General features: G+C 49.8%; 2 protein-coding genes across 2 annotated transcripts; one reads left to right on the forward strand and one right to left on the reverse strand.

Moving 5' to 3' along the window:
* Positions 1-2760: 2760 nt before the first annotated feature.
* Positions 2761-4056, reverse strand: LOC101388537 (interferon-induced transmembrane protein 1-like). The gene is made up of 2 exons (XM_004441024.3): positions 3685-4056; positions 2761-3109 (listed from the first exon to the last, which is right to left on the reverse strand). Exons 1-2 carry the CDS (start codon positions 3931-3933, stop codon positions 2915-2917), a joined length of 444 nt encoding a protein of 147 aa, XP_004441081.1. The 5' UTR covers positions 3934-4056; the 3' UTR covers positions 2761-2914.
* Positions 4057-18403: 14347 nt separating this feature from the next.
* On the forward strand, positions 18404-19367 carry LOC101405458 (interferon-induced transmembrane protein 3-like). The gene is made up of 2 exons (XM_014795799.2): positions 18404-18647; positions 19086-19367. The coding sequence occupies exons 1-2, from the start codon at positions 18459-18461 to the stop codon at positions 19245-19247; spliced, it is 351 nt and encodes a 116-aa protein (XP_014651285.1). The 5' UTR covers positions 18404-18458; the 3' UTR covers positions 19248-19367.
* Positions 19368-21001: the final 1634 nt, after the last annotated feature.

Here is a 21001-nt window from a genome sequence, read left to right on the forward strand (position 1 = left end):
GGGTGGATCATAAACACCAGAAGTTTACTTCTCACAGTTCTGGAGGCTGGAAGTCGAGATCAGGGTGCCAGTGTGGACGGGTTCTGGTGAGACCCTCTTCCTGGTTGCAGATGGCCAACTCATCAGTGTCCTCACAAGGTGGAAGGGGCTAGGGAGCTCTGTGGGGGTCTCTTTTATAAGAACACTAATCCTTATCACGAGAGCTGCACCCTCACCACCTAATCACCTCCCAAAGCCCCCACCTCCTAATACTATCACATTGGCCATTAGCTTCAACACGGGAATTTGGGGGGACACAAACGTTCAGTCCATCGCACCTCCTCTGCCCCATCTCTCCCAGCACAGGTGATGGCAACTCCACCCATCCAGCTACTCAGGCCAAAAAGGTTGGCTCACCCTGCCAGCTCTGCTGCCCGTACCAAGTCCATTTGGCCCCATCCTCCAGGGCATGTAGAATCTCAACCCCCACTGCAACCTCCGAGACCAAGCCATCCTCACCTCCTGCTGGATTAGCGGAGCCACCTCTTCTTGGCACTCTCAGTACTGCCCCAGAGTGATCCTGTTACAGCAGAAGACAGGTCATCTCCCGCCTGCTCAGAATACTGCAATGGCTCCCACCTCCTCCGAGGGAGATCCCAAGTCACCACAGTGGCTAACAAGGCCCTGCAAGGTTGCTCCAGGCCGTGGTCCCTGAACAGCAAACTGAGAAGGAGATTCGGGTGTAGGACGTTTAATAGCTCTAGGGGTCAAGCCCTGTGGAAGGGAAAGGAAGCAGGATGAGGCAGAGGAGAAGCTGAGCTGCACTGAGCCTCAACAAAGACGGCCGACCTCTCAGGAGCTCTGGAGCTTAGAAGGCCCTTCGGAGACATCCAGAGCAGAGGGAGGGGTCCAGGTCTTTACACCCCTGTGTTGCTCAGACGTTGGAAGCAGGATGCCCCCTCGAAGAAGGCGTGGCCCTGAGTGACACCACTTTCTTCAGTAGAGGCAGTCCCCAGGGACGGCTGCCCACTCTCCCACCAGCCGGAGGAGTGAGTCCTTTCTTCCTGAAGGTGGGTCTGAATGTGCATCATGGCATTGGCCATAGTCTACCCCATGAGCTGCTTGCGTGGGCTTCTTCAGGTGGGTTCTGGGAGCGGCCCCTCCAGGCTCCCAGTAGGCTCCTCCTCCTGGGGGAACCTGGAAGAGGGAGGTGAGTGGAAGGAAACCTGCCTCCTGCAGCTGCAGCTGGTCTCAGGGCCATGCTAGTGCTCTTCGTTTCTCTCCAGAATCCATCCCACATTCTCCTCGCCCTCAGCTATTACCCTGCTAGGCCCAGGAGGTGACTGCGTGGTGTGACCCCTTCTCTGAGGCATCTAGGCCCTGGTCACCATGCCCTTCTTGGCGCGATGGCGCTGCGCATGTCCAAAACTGGGCTCCATGTGGAGCAACAGCCCTCCCTTTTCTCCAGGGCCAGAGTCCAGTGGCCCTGCCTGTGACCCTCACGTGAGGACCCACAGGGCCCGAGTGGCATCCAGGGCAGTCAGGTCAACGTGCCTTGTTGTGTCACCTGATGGAAGCTTTCCCACTTCGGGAAATAGAACTTCTGAACTCAGAACCCAAAGTAGCAGGGATGGAGAGCGTGAATGCGCCAGTGGTCCAGAGGGTCCTGCCCTTGGGTCCTTGACCCCTGCCCACACAGCACCTGATAAAGGTCTTTGATCTGATGACTCACTGGAGCCACGATGGGTGCCCACCCTTGGGGCCATCACCTCTGCTCTGCTCCGTCTGTCAGGCATCTTCGGGGTGGTGTGGGGTGGGGCGTGACTGGCAGACCCAAGCCCTGCTCCTGTCACTGGGTAGACATGATATGATGTGGGGCCCTGTGTAGCGGTCAACATGCTGAGCCCCTGGGAGGTGCTGACTGAGGCCTGGGAACAGGGCGGGCAGCCACACCCAGAATACATGTCCTCTCTCTGGAGGGGGATGTCCAGTGAAAGTCACTGGCTTGCACCTCTGCCCATGGGGACCTTTCCCTCCCAGGGGTGTTCAGGCCACCCCTGAGGGGGCTGGAGTGGAGACTCCATCTGTGTCCAGCTTTCTCCTAACACTGAGCTGACCCATGGAGAACCAGGCTGGGAATCCTTCCTTTGCCACCATCTGGTCCCAAGGGGTTCCTCCTGCAGAACCAGGTGCCAGCAGAGCGACAGGCGTTGGGAAGCAGTGCTGGATGACACAGGGTCAGGACAACCTGCCTGTTTGGTCTGGAGTGTTCCATTTCCATCTTCGTATGCATTGCTGCTGGGCCCACCTGACGCTCTGACTTAGTGGGTCTGACACAACCCTGCTGAGTTGGGCAGTTCTGCCACCAGGTCAGCAGGTGGCGCATATCCATCTTTAAAGACAGGATAGGAAAGACTGCCTTCACCAGATCGGCCTTCCGGGGCCTGTCCCCGTCGTGCCCCCACACGTGGGACACCATGGAGAGCGGCACCCCGAGCACTCCCAAGGCCCACCCTGGGGACCCCGCCCAACAGCTGTCTCCTGGAGTTAGGCCGCTGATTTTCGGGGCACATAACGGGGTGTGGGTGAGATATGGAGGGGACCCTGGCAGACCCGCCCCTCTGGATCTGGGAAGGACGCACTCGGAGGTGGAAGGGCCCGCGGTGCCCCTTCCCGGCCGACAGTGCAGACTTGGGTCCGGTGACGCCCACCCTGGCCCCAGTGGACAGGAGGGCCCCCATTCCCCGAGGACAGCCATCATGAAGAGCGGTAACACAGCACTGTCACATAAAGTTGAGCTTTATTGAGTACAGGTGTAGACAGGTCTGTCTGTGCAAACTGCTATAGAAAGGGGTGGGGGTAAGGGGGCAGGGCCAACAGCCCCAGGATGCGGGGCCAGCAGGGACGGTGAGGATGGGGCCGCGGCCATGGGCAGCTACAAGTGGCCTCTGCCCTCCTGCATGGACTTTATAGCTGTCTGGTAGAGGATCAGGGTGGCAAATCCCAGAAGAACGATGAATCCAGTGGTCAGAAAGAGGCCCAAGACCAGGGCCCAGATGTTCAGGCACTTGGCAGTGGACGCATAGCTCTGGGCCCCAGTCACGTCGCCCACCATCTTCCGGTCCCTAGACTGGGGGAGAAGAGAGGTGAGAGGGACTTGGAGGGGTTCTGGTGAGAGCCAGGTGCTACGACTCAGGTCCTTCCCTGGCTGGTCCCTGCCCAGAGCAGCCTCCACCTGCCTTTCACCCACATGGGGAGCTGCCATCCCCGGCCCCTGAGCCTGAGCAGGACAGCGCCTGATGGGCCCTCTCCCTGCTGGGGCCTCCGTCTCCTTCCTCACAGCCTCAGCCTCTCCCCGAGGCCTCAGATTCCTCCTCCCTCTGCTCTGGCCCCCTCGCTGGCCACTCACCCCACCATGGGGCAGGATTTCCTGTGAGTCCCTTTGTTCTTTCTGAGAGAGCCTTGGAGCCACATCCTGAGTCTGAGGGATGTAATTTCTGGTTTGGTCAGTAAGGAAATCCCTGGTCCTGGGGACAAAGGCTGACCCTGGCCATCGCCATGCACCTCATGCAGCCTCATCGTGGCCTAGACACACACACACACACACACACACACACACACACCAGGAGATACCCACACACCAGGCCTCCCCACACCCCAAGTGCCATCTCTGCAGGCTCACACACTTTCTGGAGCATCCCCCACCTTCACAGAGTAGGCGAATGCCACGAAGCCCAGGCAGCACCAGTTCATGAAGAGCGTGTTGAACAGGGACCAGACGATGTGGTCGGGCACAGCCGTCTCGCTGTGGATGTTGATCACAGTAGTCGTCATGGGAGCTGAGCTCTGGGGCGCCCCCAGCACTGACACCTCGTGCTCCTCCTTGAGCATCTCGTAGGTCGGGGGGACGCCAGTGTGGGTGCCACTGACGAAGGTCTGGACAGTGCGGTTCATGGCGCCGGGACAGAGCAGCTGTGGGTGGGATACTGGATGGTGCTCAGTCCCTTTGCCCAGTAGTTTCGATTTCTCGGAAGTTTCTTTTTTCTTGCCTTTGGGGGAATTAGGAACTGGCTGGGCACCAGGAGGGTGGAACAAATGAGTGAGTGTCAAGTTACACCAGGGCGGGGTGGGAGGAGGGGCTGTGGTCTGAGGCGGGGCTTCCTGTCCCAGGCACTCAGGCCTGGTCCTGTCCCTGCTGACCCACCTCCTCCTTCAGGGTGTGGGACTTTCCCCAGCCTGGGAGTCACCCACCCTTTCCCCCAGCCCAGACCCAAGCCTGCTGCAGCCCCCCACTGTCCCCACGCAAGGCCCCACAAGGCCCTCATTCAGACTCCACACTGCAGGCCCAGAAGACGTGCCCCGCCCCCAGAGCCCACATCTGGGCTGTCACAGGCCCCCTCTCTGAAATCCGCTGTCCTTTTTTTTGTGCCGGTCTCTGCCTATCGATGGTAGGGCTATCGGCTAGAAATGCCTGGGGGTGCTCACCTGGCTCCTGTGAGCTTCCCATGGACATAAATCCCCTCTCCAAACCGTTGTTACCATGGACCAGACCTTGTGGTCCTTAGTATGATTGCATGACGCTCTTCAACAATAACCATCAGGAAATGTGGAAGAAAAAAGTTTATTACTTACAAGTCTTGCAGTGTACAACGCACGCCCGGGGCCACAAAGCAAGGTCGTGGGTAGACAGAGACATGGAGCGGGGTCCAGGCTGGGGTCTAGGGTTCCCGGGGCTCACTCTTTATTGCTGAATTTAGAACATAAGAGTGGGAATTTAAAGCACAGGAAGACAAAGACACAAAGAAAAACAAACAAGCAGCCCAAAGACCAGGTATCTAAATCAACCAGAATCTCTAAAACAAAGGATCATCATGGGGGGCCCGGAGTGGAGGGGTGCCCTGGCTCTTTATCTAGCTCAGTGGCTGGCAAAGTGTTGATTCCAGACAGACTTTTTTGAGTGGATGCCTCAGCAATTAAGACTGAAGTCAGGCACTTGCCTCAAGAAGAAAGCCAACTCTCCAGGCTTCACAACTCTTCGTGGTGCTGAGTCCATGCTCCAGGTGGGGTTGGGTGTTTCCTGGTTGCAGGTCAGGACCCAGCAGCTGTGTTGCCTGCCCCCTAGGAGCCTTCCAGGCCCTCTCACCAGGGTCCCCCAGGAACAAGAACACTGGGCGCTCCGTGAGGTGAGGAGGCGGCTGTGGGGGGAGACAGGACGACTCGGGGGCATTTGGCAGCAGCTCCGGAGCACAGGGCCAGCATCTCCGTGCAACCCCACCCTCCTCCTCCCTCCTGTCCCCCATCATTTCCCATGGGTGTTGTTGGGGTGGCGACAGGAGGAAGCTCCAGCGTTGGCAGGATGGCTCCTGGGCTGGAGGGCCTGTGCCCCCTTCTCCGGGAGAGGGTCAGGTCAGCTCAGTAGCCAGGACACAGCTCCATTTAAGACTGAAGAATCAGGTTGTTCTCGTTGTTGTCTGCAGTCCTCACCAGAGGATCAGGCTGTGGGAGGCCAATGGCCAGGCCTGCACTGTCTTGTTAGGAGCTGTCGCCTTTACCTGCTGGCCCTGTTGGGTCAAGGCTCCCAGACCAGCCTCCAGCTGCCCCAGTGGCTCTCACACCACCCAGAGGTCTGGGTCTCCCACTCTGGGGCCTCCTCCAGGTCTCCAGGTTCTGATCATTTCAGCCCCTTCCCTTGGTTCCCCTCAAGGGTGTGCGGGGAATTTGATACCCCAAAATGTGTCTCTTTACCTTGATTATTTTTAAGAATAAAAGTCTCTGAAAGTAACTTTGATTTTCCCCCTAACTGCCTAAAAGAATTTAAGATAGAAGGCCTGTTCCAGGAAGGAGCTAATACCATGAGATAACTACGGTATAATGTAAAACTGGTGGCCTAGAAAGGCACCAGCAAGCCCATTTTTGTCAAAATCTTGTTTCTCAGGTCACATTGTCTATAGAGGGCCCAGTGAACACTTGTTTAACAAACATTTGCTTTTCTGTCTCCATGTAAATTGCCTTCCTCCCGCTCTGAAGTCCCCAACCACCGCCCCAACATCCTCTTTTTTGTCTTTAGCTGAAGATGGTATTTAAGGCCGTCACTTCGGCCATTCTGGCGAGTTACCCAGTTTTCCTGGGCTTCTCCCAAGTATACAAAAGTGTCGGGGGAAGAGGAAGAATCTCCCTCTGCCCTTTTCCTTAAGGTTCTTATGGCTGGCCAAATAATCAACAAGACATGTTAGCAGGAGAAAATAATACCAAGTTTAATAACATGTATACATGGGAGAAACTCAGAAATGAGCAACTCGTCCCTCTGTCTAAGCTGCTTGCTTAAGTATTGCAGCTAAAGGCGAGGAGCGTGTTGGGGGCAGGTAGTGGCCTGGGACTTCAGAGGGCAGGAAGACAATTCTTTTCAGGGTCATCTATAGATAATGTGGTCAGGGAGAGACAGAGTTTTTGATAAAAGAGGCTTGGTGCCTTTTCTATTGTAACCTCTATCTTACATTATCTTTACAGCCATCATGATAGAAGATCTGTTCCAGGAAGGAGCCACCATGTCAAATTCTTTAGGCAGTTAGTAGGGGAGGTCAAATGTCCTTCAGAGAAAACAATCAAGGTAAAGAGATATTTTTCAGGGTGGCCAAATCTTGATCTCCCACAACATGTTATTAAACTTTGATTTTCTCCTGTTATTCTCTCTTGTCAATTTAATTCTTAGACCAGCCAGAAGGACCTAGTGGGTAGAGGGATTGTCTTGCTCCCCTGCAGTTGGGTGACTTGGACAGGATAAAACTTCACTATCTGCACACTGCTGGCTCCTGGACTACTGCAGCTGCGAGATCCTGGACCCCTGACAAGAGGTAGCAGGAGGTGAGGGTTCTTACCATGTCAGTCTCCTGGATCTCTGCCTCAGGGTCCAGTAGCAGTGAGAGTGGTGAGTTTTTTCCTTTTCTACATTTAGATTAGCAGGAGAAAATATTGGTAAAGTTAGCTTCTTGGACTCAGCAACTCTGGGAAATTTGGCTTGAGTACTCATTGGTTTATTGATCCTTCTCCTCCCAGAGATGGTCACCATTTTGCCTTGTCTCTGTCTTTTGTGTCATTTGTCATAAAAAGGAAAAACCATAGTGCAGGATGCAGGCATAGACCCCAAAGCCTGTTGCCTGGGCCGGCCTGCAGTAAACTTCACTGTGGGTTAATATGCACAGGGGTGAAAGTTGTTGTTAAGGGACACCTTGGAAGCCAAAAGGCCACAAAATTGTTGGGCACAGGTTGAGTATTTAAGAGCCATTAGGGCACTCAATACCTCAAGAAGACTCTTGTGATAGCATAAGTCGTTCACAGAATTAGGTAGATGACACAGGTCACTTGCCAACCTTAAGAATATTTCAGTGCAACAAGGCATTCCATAAAACAACATACAATCCCCAATCCTGCGGAACATCCCTCTTAGGTATTGGTTTGGCTCTAAGAGACCCAAGTCTTAGCTGAAGCTGTTAATGTGCACAGAAGATGAGCACAAATTCTATGTTTTGAGGTCTTAGCTTTGTGACCTCTCTGTTCTCTGCCATCCAGAGGGTGCACATACTGGCGTGCATCTTGGCAGCCAGTCAAATAGACTGGGGTTCCAAGATGCACTCTCTTTGTCCAGCTGTGTCAGCTCCCAGGGGAGTTTGTCATAAGGGGTCCCAGTCTATAAGAAACCTTTGTCTTCTCAAAGGTTCATTGCTTGTTATTCCTGGAAAAATTCAATTCCCGTAGCACCTGCCAGCGTCACAGATTAGCAGGTTTGTGACTAGAGGCATCCGTGTTCCCCTGGGAGACCGGAGACACTGTTTTCACTACATCCTCCTTACCACCTGTGCGACGAAGGCCTCTGCTTTCTTAGACTATTTTTGGGAGTGAACGTTCTGGATCTTGTGAAGGCTGCTTCTTTTGAACTCTCTTTTGGGGACACCTCCTAAGTCCATAGTTATGCCATAAAAGGTTGGTATTATGCCGTATTGGTTTCAGTTGCCATTAAGATCCTACTTGTCAATGGCCAGACGATGGATCCCTTAAGTTGGAAAAACTTCTAAGTTGGAAACATTTTTAGAGAGCTCTTTTTATAAACAGCTGTTTTATTGGTACCTATGAAAAGACCAAATTAAAAGAAAATACAAAGAAATAACGATTAGCCTTAAGAACTTAATCAAATTGGGGTTCAGCTTCCCCTCATCGTCTTACAAATGCTAATGAAAGCATTAGGTTAATTAATGAGAGAATAAAAGAAGCCTGGGGGGGAATCAAGGGACTTTTCTCAATAAGATGGAAATTTTTAAAAGGGTTTTTAGAAAATAAGGTAAATAAAGCAAACATTCAAAGAGGAGGAAACAAAGAGGAAACAGAAAGGGAAAAGTCACAAGACTCACCCCTGCAGGACGAGACTCTTTAGATGGTTGTTTTAAAAAGTGGGATGAATAAAACGGACATTAGTGGGGTTAAAAAACGGCTTTAATACAGCCCTGCCTAAGGTTGGGCCGGTCAAAGGGAAACCCTACTGGCCCCCCCAACATTAAAGGGCTGCAACCAAGTCTGTTCTACTTGCCCCAGTTTGGAGAAATTTAAAAAGTTGTAAGGCAGAGATCACGATGAGAAACCTCACCAACAGTCGCTTAGGGTACCAGTGAGGCCTGTTAATCATGTTCAAGACTAACAGAAGGGCCGGAGTCCCTGGGCTCGACCTCTCCCTGGGGACTAAACACCTTTTGCACAGGAAGGGATAAAGTAACTAGGAGATGGAGAAAGTTCCGAGACTCCTTGAGGTGGGAACCCCACGGGTTGTGGCACCAAACCCTCTTGGTGGGGCTCCGAGTCAGGCTACAATTAGATTGAGAAAACGTAAAAGTGTGAAGGTGGATGAGGTTATAAACATTGGAATGCTTGAGCTAGTATCACATGAAGAGGTTATGTCAACTTTGCCTGAGTGTTTTTTGGAAATAAATGTTATGTCTGGCCAGGAACGCTTCCCCTACCCAACACCATAAGACCAAGGCTTATTGATGAAGTTATAATGGAAGCTGTGGTTAGAGAGGTATAAGAGTTGGTGAAACTAAGATAAAAATTTGTAGGAAAAGTGGTATATTTAAACAGGTTTTATGTGAAGTGATTGCGTCTCTTTTGCCTGATTGTAGTATAGATTATATTGTGGGGATAGACTTTGTGTCTCACTGGGAAACGTGTCCCCTGCCTGACATTGTAAAACAGAACATACAAATCTATCCAGGCAATGTTAATTAAACATGCTAAAGGGAGTCAATAGGGTTGCCTGTGCCCACAGTGTGAGATGGAAACTAGAGGCTAATATTCGAAGGGAGACTAATAGAAAAGATAACAGACCCCCCAGGCAAATTGGTCTAGCGTTGAATTGTGCACTCAGGTAGGTGGCCTCTGTTAACCACTTTGTGCAGACTTTTTAAAGGTGTGGTATATTGTCCTGAAGTTTTAGAACATAAAAATCTCTTCATTTACCTCTTAGTTAAAAATCTCCCTGACGTAAAGAAGCAAATTAAAGAAAATGTGGTTGGATGAGCGCATCAGCCTTTTGATATCATTCAGGCTTCAACCCAAGTATTTGAGAAATTGATAGAACTATCTTTGTCTTACAAAAAGGGAGAGGAAATATTTGGAAATTTAACAACAACAACAAAAAGAAAATCTTAAATGTCTTCTCCATAAATATTAGTAAAAAGATTTAGCAGGTGAACTTAACTGTTTCCAATTGCTAAAATGAAATTTGGATCCAACTATTCTCTTATAAACTAGTGAGTTTTGTATTGTACCTGATTCATAGCAAAAATTTAACACAAGATATAAGGTCTCTGTCTGTGTCTGCCTGTGTGTTATGTATGTCCGTATGTCTATGTTGTAAATGTGAGATATTTTTCTACCTCCAGATGGTATGGCCAAAATTAAGAGCTCTATTTAATTGGCTTAAAGTAAGCACTTATATACATTATTTCTAAATGTAATAAAAACTAACCCAAATGTTTTTCAGGTTAACATGATATAAAATAATCTTTGATAAGTAAAAACTTATTTAAGTTTGTTGGTTTGGTTGCAATAGACATGTCCTCCGAGTTATCGGCATTGGAGAGGATGCAGACCTGCAGCCCGGGTTTCCTGGTCAGAAAAGCTCATGTTACCTTTGTTACAAATTTGTCAGCAAAAATAATAACTTAGAATGATAGCTAATTTTGTCTAATGTCTCATGAAGTTTTCATCGATAATCTAAACATAATTGTTGAGAACAAATGATTTAGATAGATGTAAGTGAGAGAAAAGTTTATAGATAAACTTTTAACAACAATTATATTTTATGGCGTGTGTATTTAAAATAACTTCCAAAATCTCTTTGGTAACTTGAAACTTTGAAGTTTTGCTAGGATAAATTAAATGATGGAAAATTCATTGAATATCTAGATCATTTTCAAATAGGATAAAATACTGAAACATTAATTGCTAAACAAGTCTACATTTATCTACTTTTATTACAGAGAAGCTAAAAAATATTTAGGGCTATTAATAAACATGTCTTGTAAAGAAGGCATAATAAATGGAGATATTTTTGTTTGTTAAGAAAGGTAGAGGGCTGGCCCGGTGGCTTAGCAGTTAAGTGCGTGTGCTCCGCCGCTGGCGGCCCGGGTTCGGATCCCGGGCGCACACCGACGCACCACTTCTCCGGCCATGCTGAGGCCGCGTCCCACATACAGCAACTAGAAGGATGTGTACCTATGACATACAACTATCTCCTGGGGCTTTGGGGGAAAAAATAAATAAATAAAAATAAAAATATTAAAAAAAAAAAAAGAAAGGTAGAGAAGGTTTGTGGAAGAAGAACTCTGAAAAAAGAGTTTTGTGCGTGGTCAAGTTGGCTAGGATTGAAATGAATTTAATTAAGTAAATGAGTTTTAATGTCAAATGTAACCTGGTGCAAAATTAGAATTTGGTTTTCTCTCTCTTAAAAGGATAATTTTCTTCAACTTTTAGTATGCCCTTGATAAAGAGATTAAAAAGGTTTTTCTTGGGGCTGGCCTGGTGGTGCAGATGTTAAGTGCCTGCGCTCCACTTTGGCGGCCCGAAGGTTCGTGTGTTCGGATCCCGGGTGAGCACTGATGCACCGCTTATCAAGCCGTGCTGTGGTGGCATCCCATATAAAGTAGAGAAAGATGAGCATGGATGTTAGTCCAGGGCCAATCTTCCTTGGCAAAAAGAGGAGGATTGGCATTGGATGTTAGCTCAGGGCTGATCTTCCTCACAAAAAGAAACAAACTAAAAATAAAAACAACAACAAAAAAAGGTTTGTCTTTACCTTTGAGTAAGTCTACCTAAAAGGCAGAAATTCTATGTTTTGTCAAAATAATTTCCTGTGTTAAAAAAGCTGAAGTCTCTCTATTAAGAGAGCTAAGGTTTTTTTTTTTTTTTAACTGTTTAACTCTTTATGTTAAATGGATAACGAAGCATTGTTTCACAGTGACCTATGATCCCATTGAAATTTTTTATAAACTTCCCCAAAATTCAAATCTTAAATAAAGTATTTCTTTTGACCTGAATGTAATTTTAGGAATTTTATCAGGTCCCTGGGACTTCTCAAAAAATTTGTTCTCTCTTCCCATAGAGAGGGAGATATTAAACTAATTAGGCATTTTTGGCATGTTAAATCGCATGAGAAGCATTGTCAAATAAATGATGATAAGCCTTCCTAGGATATATTGTGTGGGTAAATGTTATTAATATGTGTTTTAAAAATTATACAACATTCCTAAAATTCTGACCTGTCCTGTTTATCAGTCATGATTCTAGTTATCTTAAAATGCTATATGTCACAGAAATAACTGAATTTCTTTGTCAACTGCCATTTTTAAGTCTTTTGTCATTTACAGACAGTTATTGTTTTACTCTGATGCTTTTGCAAATATATTTCATCTTCAGAGAGATTCATGGAAAGAACTCTGACATTTACTCTAGAATACAGGTTTCTGATAAACTTTCAGATCATAAAATTGAACTGGCTAAGAAATTACAGAACTCTAGTGGAGAAACTGATGACTTCATGAAACTGCTAGCAAAAGATCAAGACCAAGAATTGATTACATGGGGCTGAATGAACTGATGAGGATGATTATAATTTTTATGACTTTTGTTTGAAATATTGCTGAATTTTTAATGTTTTTCCATATTTAAGGAAAACTTTTCCTCTTTTCACTTAAGCTAACTATGACTTATAACAATTTGGTAAATTATACCTTTGTAAGCAAAATTGAAACATTTATCTTTCTCTCCATACCTGATCCCTCCAGAATTTGGAAACTCTCAATGAGTGAATTTCTTATTTTCATGGCAATATAGTTATTTGCATAAGTTCAATAAGAATCTCTTCTCCTTATAACAGGATACAATGGGAAACATAGGTTATATTACCAAGGCTTTGACTGGAATATCATATTTGAGAGAGACATACATAAACTCAGATATGACCAAACAGCTTTGAGGAACAAAGGTTGACTTTATGAAATCACTAAAACCCCTTGGAAATATTGGCCTCATACATTGCTTACAGGGCTCCCAGCAAGCTTACCAAGTGAGTAAAGAATATCACTTCCTGGTGGGTGCAAAGAACCTCAGGATATTTTGGGAACCTCGGGAAGAGAGGGATTCACCCAAATCTGTAGGTATTGCAGGCAGAGTCTGGTGACAAGTCCTTGGCTTGGCTTTCCTGGCCTCAAGAGACCTATAAAGTTCAATCTGAGGTTCCTTATAAAAAGCTCCAGCAGGGGCTGGCCCGGTGGTGTAGCGGTTAAGTGCATGTGCTCCGCTGTCGCGGCCAGGGGTTCAGATCCCAGGTGTGCACCAAGGCACTGCTTGTCAGGCCATGCTGTGGCAGCATCCCATATAAAGTGGAGGAAGATGGGCACGTATGTTAGCCCATGGCCAGTCTTCCTCAGCAAAAAAAAAAGAGGGGGGTTGGTGACAGATGTTAGCTCAGGGCTGATCTTCCTCATAATAAATAAATAAATAAATAAATAAATAATAAATAAATAAATAAATAAAAATATATATATAAATAAAATGTTTAACAAAAAAGACAAGAAAAGAAAAAAAAAAGCTCCAGCAAAGCAAATTTAAAAGAGCCTATATGATCAATCAGTACTCTTGCATTACTTATGTAATTAATTGGCCCAAGTTTATTGAAACGAGACTTATTTTTGCAAACCAATTAGTCTTAATTTGGCTATCTTTTGATAAAAATGAGGGTGATTTTAGAAAGAAAAATTATGCTTCAGTAGAAACTATAATACATACTTGTGCATATTAGATTCTACTTCTGTTAATTGTCTTTGAGGCTTTTTTTTCTATCTGTAAACTGGACTGGATTCTGATTTCTTCTAGTTTTCTCGAGTATCTTATTACAAATCTCCAAACTAATGTTTTCAATATTTTCCATCCTTTTCATTTGGAATCATTGAGAACTGAAACCACTCTTCCTAAAGCCCTGCACACTGAAGCTGAGCAACTTGATATAAACTTGAGAGACATCACTGTGGTAGCATGCCTGCTGCTGTGTAAGCCACCCAAAAAGATACCTGAACACCTGATGACATCATCAGAGACTTTTCAAACTGCAAAAGATGCTTCAACCCTGACATCTAGAAATCTTCATGACTGGCTGTCCCCTGGGCTCAGAAACTGGGATATAATTTGATCCAACCATTAACCTTGTTTTTCTTTTTGTTTCCGTAGAAATGCTTCTTATTAAATACCTGATTGCTTGCTTATACAATATAGGCCGCCTAACTTTGGGAGCCCACCTGAATCACTGCCTCCTGAAATGAATTTAACTGGACTGACCTGTCGCCAGGACTAAGAGACGTGTTCAATGAGATGGAACAATCTACAAACTCAGCTTCTGGACCGTGAAGTTTCTTAAAGTTTCAAAGGTGGGACTGTGAGGGATCATAATTTGCCACCCCCAAATGTGTCTCTTTTCCTTGATTATTTTTGAGAACAAAAGACTCTGAAAGAAGCTTTGACCTTCCCCCTAACTGCCTAAAAGAAGGCCTGTTATGGAAAGGAGCTATCACCATATAACTGTAGTATAATATGAATTAGGTGTGGTAGACAAGAAACCTAGCAAGGTCCATTTAAGCAAAGTCCTCCCCATGTCCTATTGTCTTCTCAAGGAATGGCAAACATTTATTTACCAAACATTTGCTTTTCCAACTCCATGTGAATTGCCTTCCTTCCAGTTGAAGCCCCAAACCACTATCCCCAACATCCTCCTTTGTCTTTAGCTGAAGATGGTATTTAAGGTGGTAGCTTTGGCCATTTTGGTGAGTTATTCCATTTTCCTGGGTTTCTCTCATGTATACATGTTATTAAACTTTGTTCACTTTTTTCCTGTTGTTCTTTCTCATGTCAATTTAATTGTTAGACCAGCCAGAAGACCTTAGAGGGTAGAGAAATAGTTCTTCCTCCCCTACACATGTAATATCTCAGGCTTTGTTCTCCATCATCTACCTGCATCCTCAGGCCTCCACCCCAACTCCTGGGCCCCACCTTCCACTCTTTCTCCTGCCAGCCCCTGGTCTTCGCCACCTCCAAGCATAATGGGCTCTGAGGACAGGGGAATCCTAGACACTGTTAAAAAACAAAATTCAACTTAGTACAATTTCAAGATCTTCTTGGCTTTATTCCACAATTAACGAGTTGGGCAGCAACCTGTCCAGCAGACAGAAAGGAGCTCTGAAGAGCTGTACAAAATGAGAGACATTCATAGGCAGAAGGTGTGGGACAAGGAAGTTACTAGCAGAGTGGATTGCTCCTGTCAAGGTCACCTTGTCCAGGGGACAGCAGGGGTCTCAGGCTGACTGCCTCACTGGTGCTGACCAGGAAATTCCAGACTGACTGGTTAGGATCACAGTCCTGGGAGAGGCTGAGACTGCACTGGGGTTAGGTGCTAAGTCTCACTTTGCTGACGTGGGGCTTAGCACAAGTGACTCCGTTTTGGGCCTGTTGTCTCTTTGTAAACAACATCTTAGGGACTGTTGGTCTCAGATCAACAACTAAATCAGGTTTCTGGGCCCAATTCCCATTTGTCAGGGGGGAGGGGAAATTCCCACACAACACCAAACAATTCTCAGACACCAGCTGGGTGTCCTCCCATTCGACTCAGTTCTGACACTGTCTATCTGGGTGGCGTCAGATCCCACGTAAAGGGCTCCGTCCCACAAGTCTGCCTTCCCCCCAGCTTCAGACCCCAGTCACAAGTCCAGGTTGTCACCTGGGCTTCTGATCCACCGGCTATGAATCAGAGGTTCCCACAACCCCCTCCTCGGGTTCGATTAATTTGCTTGAGTGGCTCACAGAACTCAGAAACATTTTACTCACAAGATCACTGGTTTATTATAAAAGGATGCAACTCAGGAACAGCCAGAGGGACAAGTGCACAGGGCAAGGTGTGGGGAAAGAGCGAGGAGCCTCCACGCCCTCTCAGGGTGCCTCACTCCCCAAATCTCCACGTGTTCACCAACCCCATCCTTGTGGTTTTCTTCACATGGGCACAGTTGATTAAATCATCACCATTGGCAACCCATGGCCCCTCACCACTCCCCAGAGATGGGGGGTGTAGTGGGGGAGGCTGAAAGTTCCAGCCCTCTAACCACATGGCTGATTCTTCTGCAACAGCCCCATCCTCAGGGGGGTCAAAAGTAACCTCATTTACATGACAAAAGACACCTTTCTGCTCTCATCACAGAAATCACAAGGGTTTTGGGAGCTCTGTGCCAGAAGTGTGATGAAGACCAAATATGTTTTTTATTATAAATCACAGTATCACAATATCTCGACACGCAAAGCATGATCCTGGCCCCTCTTTCATGTGGGGCACATGGGGGCCAAGGAATCAGGGGGCTCCAGGCCCACTCAAACTCTCAGGGGGGCCCCTGGCCCCCCCAGCAGGCAGTCCCCATCCCTGGATGTGAGCTGGAATAGAAGTAAATGGTGGTTGGCACATCCTCACATTGGGCCTGTCCACACAAATAACCAAACACCATTCTATAGATGAGAGAAATAAGGTGAGTTTACCTGAGCCAGAGCGAGGATTATAACCTGGGAAGGCCTTGGAAAGTGTTCCGGAGAAGCACGTATTCTGTACAGGTGGTCCTGACCCTGTGTCATCCAGCACTGCTTCCCACGCCGGTCCCTCTGCTCATGCCTGGGGCTGCGGGAGGAGCCCCTTGGGGTCAGAGGACGGAGAAGGAAGAATTCTCAGCCTGGTTCTCCATGGGTCGGCTCAGTGTTCAGGAGAAAGCTGGGCACAGATGGGGCCTGCACTCCAGCCCCCTCAGGGGTGGCCTGAACACTCCTGGGAGGGAAAGGTCCCCATGGGCAGCTGCAGCAGGGCCTAGGCCGTCCTCTTTGTGTAGGGAGAAGTGGACACTGACAGAAGACACATGGAGACCTGGACGGGGAGAGGCCAGTGGCCAGCAGGGCAAAGAGTGGAAGGTGGGGCCAAGGGGCTGGGTTGGAGGCCTCAGGACGCAGGTGGAGGATGGGACACAAAGCCTGAGATATTACATGTTACTTTCAGGATAAATCCAGATTCCATGGCCTGGCGAACATCCTGTAGCAGAGGAGTTCAACTTCCAGGAATTTGTGAGTGGATTCTGAACACAGCTGTGATTAAAATTAAGTCCTGGAGACTATCAATCACTGATGTTACATAAGACAAAAGTCCTCATTACTCAAAACACACCACTTGGCAAGCGTTTCACCACGTTTTCCTGTTCCTCTGCATCCAGGTTGTTTCTGTCTCCTTGACCAGCCACGTGGTGAGAAGCTGCACCTGGGTGGCTGCTGCCCATCGCTTCCCTCCAGGAGCAGGACGTCATGTTGGCCTGAACGGCCCACAGGGGCAGTGTGTCCCACAGACACTGGCAAGGGCAGCCCATCAGGACTTTGAACAGCAGCAGCCCACCCGGGCCTGCAGGCGCCCTCCCCACCCCTCACGGACCTCCCCCCACACCAGGCTCCAGGGGCAGTTCTCTCCCTCCAATGCCCCTTACTGCCCATGTGTGGAGCGTCAGCTCAGTCAGGCAGGACAGCCTTCTGGGTCAGTGTGGGCGCAGCAGGAACACAGAACCACACTAGGTATTTCCACAGGGAGGATCTGACACAGGAACGGGTGGCAGGAACACCTGTCTCGGGGAGCCCCGGGCTGGCAACTGCAGGAAGCAGCTGACACCCTTGAGGGGAACCCAGGGAAGGGGCTGAAATGATCAGAACCTGGAGACCTGGAGGAGGTCCAAGGGCAGGAGACCCAGACCTCTGGGTGGTGTGGGAGCCACTGGGGCAGCTGGAGGCTGGTCTGGGAGCCTTGACCCAACGGGGCCAGCAGGTGAAGGCGACAGCTCCTAACAGGACAGTGCAGGCCTGGCCATCGGCCTCCTACAGCCTGGTCCTGAGGTGAGGACCACAGACAACAACGAGAACAACCTGATCCTTCAGTCTTAAATGGAGCTGTGTCCTGGCTACTGAGCTGACCTGACCCTCTCCCGGAGAAGGGGGCACAGGCCCTCCAGCTGAGGAGCCATTCTGCCAACGCTGGAGCTTCCTCCTGTCGCCACCCCAACAACACCCATGGGAAATGATGGGGGACAGGAGGGAGGAGGGGGTGGAGTTGCACAGAGATCCTGGCCCTGTGCTCTGGAGCTGCTGCCAAATGCCCCCGAGTCGTCCTGTCTCCCCCCACAGCCGCCTCCTCACCTCACGGAGCGCCCAGTGTTCTTGTTCCCGGGGGTACTCTGGCGAGAGGGCCTGGAAGGCTCCTCGGGGGCAGGCCGCATAGCTGCTGGGTCCTGACCTGCAACCAGGAAACACCCAACCCCACCTGGAGCACGGACTCAGAGCCAGGAAAGGACAGCGGATTTCAGAGAGGGGGCTTGTGACAGCCTAGGTGTGGGCTCTGGGGGCGGGGGACGCCCTCTGGGCCTGGAGTGTGGAGTCTGAATGAGGGCCTGGTGGGGCCTTGCCTGGGGACAGTGGGGGGCTGCAGCAGGGTTGGGGCTTGGTGGGGGAAAGGGTGGGTGACTTCCAGGCTGGGGAAAAGTCCCCAGGGCCCACCCACTCCCCTAAATGAGAAAGTGGGTCAGCAGGACCAGGACCAGACCTGAGTGCCTGGGAAAGGAAGCGCCCCCTCAGACCACAGCCCTTCCTCCCACTCTGCCCCAGAGTAACGTGACATTCAGTCATTTGTTCCGCCCTCCTGGTGCTCAGCCAATTCACCAATTTACAAAACACCAGGAAATAGAAATTTCCGAGAAATCAAAACTACCCTGGAGAGGGAGGGCCCCCAGAGCAACGGACCCACAGCTGCTCAGGTCTCTGCATCGGTAACTCCACTTCCCAGCCCTTCTTCACCTGGGACAACACTTGCTCTCCTGAAGGTGGGGATGATCAAGGAAGAGCACGAGGTGGCCGTGCTGGGGGCGCCCCAGAGCTCAGCTCCCGTGACGACCACCGTGATCAACATCCGCAGTGAGACCCCTGTGCCCGACCACATCGTCTGGTCCCTGTTCAACACGTTCTTCACGTACTGGTGCTGCTGCCTGGGCTTCATGGCATTCGCCTACTCCGTGAAGGTGGGGGATTCTCCAGAAAGTGTGTGTGAGCCTGCAGAGATGGCGCTTGGGGTGTGGGGAGGCCTGGTGTGTGTTACATCCCTCAGACTCAGGATGTGGCTCCAAGGCTTTCTCAGAAAGAACAAAGGGACTCACAGGGAACCCTGCCCCTTGGTGGGGTGAGTGGTCAGTGAAGGGGCCAGAGCAGAGGGAGGAGGATTCTGAGGCCTCGTGGAGAGGCAGAGGCTGTGAGGAAGGAGATGGAGGCCCAATCCGGGAGGGGGCCCATCAGGCACTGTCCTGCTCAGGCTCAGGGGCCGGGGATGGCAGCTCCCCACGTGGGTGAAGGGCAGGTGGAGGCTGCTCTGGGCAGGGACCAGCCAGGGGAGGACGTGAGTCGTAGCACCTGGCTCTCACCAGAACCCCCTCCAAGTCCCTCTCACCTCTCTTCTCCCCCAGTCTAGGGACCGGAAGATGGTGGGCGACGTGACTGGGGCCCAGAGCTATGCGTCCACCGCCAAGCTCCTGAACATCCTTGCCCTGGTCTTGGGCCTCCTCGTGATCACCACATTCTCGATTATTTTTCGCCACTCGCTGACTAATTTTGTCCCAAGCATTTAAGCAATCATAAAGAGTTACGGAGACTACTAGTAGCTGCCCCAGGCCTGCAGCTGTTACCCCTTTTCACAGCAGTTTATACACACATCTGTCTATACCTAAATTCAGTAAAGCACTGGTTTGTGAGGACGCTGTGTTTTCACCTGGGGAGGGGCCCTGCTGAGAGTCCTCAGCCTGCCCCTGAGACTGAGCCCACTTCCACCTACTTGCTGCTCTGAGGGGGCTGGGCATGTCCTCAGGGCTTGCTTGTATCTGGCCTTGAGCTGGGGGGCACAAATGGACAAGGGTTTTGGGTGGGTGTCCCTCCTTCTCAGAGGTTTGAGCCCTGACTCAAGGTGGGTTCGTTTGGGACGGGTGGTACTTAGTCCAGAACACCCTCGGCCCCCAAGGCCCCCATTGGTGGGAAGGCTGCAGGGGACCTGACTCAGGGGGGACCTGACTCGGGGAGTCCACAGTTCACGCTGGGGAGAAAGCCCCAGCGGTCCCTGCTCTTCAGGAGGAGGAGAAATCCCTGCCCTGACCTAGAAATCAGCTCCCTCACCTAATTCTGTCGTGGCCTCCAGATGTGTGGGCACCTGGGGGTGCTCCAGGGCAGACCCTGCCCACAACCAGCTGGGCAGGGGCAGCGGGAGCTGGGGAGGCCATAGCCTCCCCACCCACCCCTGTGCACCCAGACCCCCGCTGTCGGTCCTCCGCATGCCTTCCGTCCTGACTCCCACAGTGAGCTTCCACCAGGGTCCCCTGTGCCTGTACTCCTCCGTGGGACCCCTGCCCTCCACCTCCCTGGGAGTCCTGTCTCCCATCTCCTAGTTCTGTGCGGCCGTGTTGGCTGTGCATACCCATGCTCCATGGTCTGCAGCTCCTTCTCCTAAATGGCTGTGGTGGTTTCAAATGTATCAAAAGTTCCTTCTCTGCAAAACTGAAGCCCACCGCCCTGCCAGCGAGTGAGGGTGAACTTCCGACATTCATCTAAGAAATCAGACATAGTGACAGTGTGTGATTTTTGATATTGGGTCTCAAAGGCGCTGTGAAGGAATTGCTGACACAACCACAGGAACATATCAGATGGGGCCTCCATCCATCCACCCCTCTGCCGTGTTGGGGTCAAACCTAGGTTGGTCTAGTGGCCAAGGGGTAGGCCAGGGGGAGAGTCTGGAGTGCTCCTGGGGGCAGCCCCTGCATTGGCTTCAAGCAAGCCTGAGGGCTCGCTGTAATAGGAAGGCGGGTTGGGGGCACTGCTGTGGTCTCAGAGGGGTGGTGGTCTCTGGGGATTCAGGATTCCTCCCCGTGGAGACTCCAATCATTCCCACCACCTCTGACTACGGTACGGTAGATCTCCCCCCTCTGGCAGTTTAACCTTTGGAGCTAAACTATTTTTTTGTTGTTGCTGTTATGGCAAAATTTGCACAGAATGAACTAAGAATAATAAGAGGAGCATCTGCTGGTTACCCAGCCCTCACAACGAGCACATTCTGTCATTTCAGCATCTGTACTTGCACTGATCCCCCCATTTTATTTGCAGATTTTAGTTGAAATTTACGCACACTAATATGGGCAATTGCTATCTGTACAATTTTGGAACTGGATGCCCCGCGTGCCCACACCCCTATCAGGACAAGGAGCACACCATCTCTACCCACAGTCTCCTGGTACAGCTCTCGATTCAGTCCCGCCCAGTGGCAGACAAGTGCGGAATTGCACCTGCGACGGTCTGGCCTAACCCGGAGCATTCCATAAATGGATCACGCAGTTGGCAC

Source organism: Ceratotherium simum, chromosome 34 (assembly GCF_057802395.1).
Source record: "Ceratotherium simum simum isolate JZ-2026a chromosome 34, ASM5780239v1, whole genome shotgun sequence".
NCBI classification, from domain to species: domain Eukaryota; kingdom Metazoa; phylum Chordata; class Mammalia; order Perissodactyla; family Rhinocerotidae; genus Ceratotherium; species Ceratotherium simum.

Coding starts and splice junctions, on each gene's coding strand:
- LOC101405458 (XM_014795799.2), top strand. CDS start 18,459: ATGATCAAGGAAGAGCACGAGGTGGCCGTGCTGGGGGCGCCCCAGAGC. Junction 18,648..19,085: donor CATTCGCCTACTCCGTGAAG/GTGGGGGATTCT, acceptor CTTCTCCCCCAG/TCTAGGGACCGGAAGATGGT.
- LOC101388537 (XM_004441024.3), bottom strand. CDS start 3,933: ATGAACCGCACTGTCCAGACCTTCGTCAGTGGCACCCACACTGGCGTC. Junction 3,110..3,684: donor CATTCGCCTACTCTGTGAAG/GTGGGGGATGCT, acceptor CTTCTCCCCCAG/TCTAGGGACCGGAAGATGGT.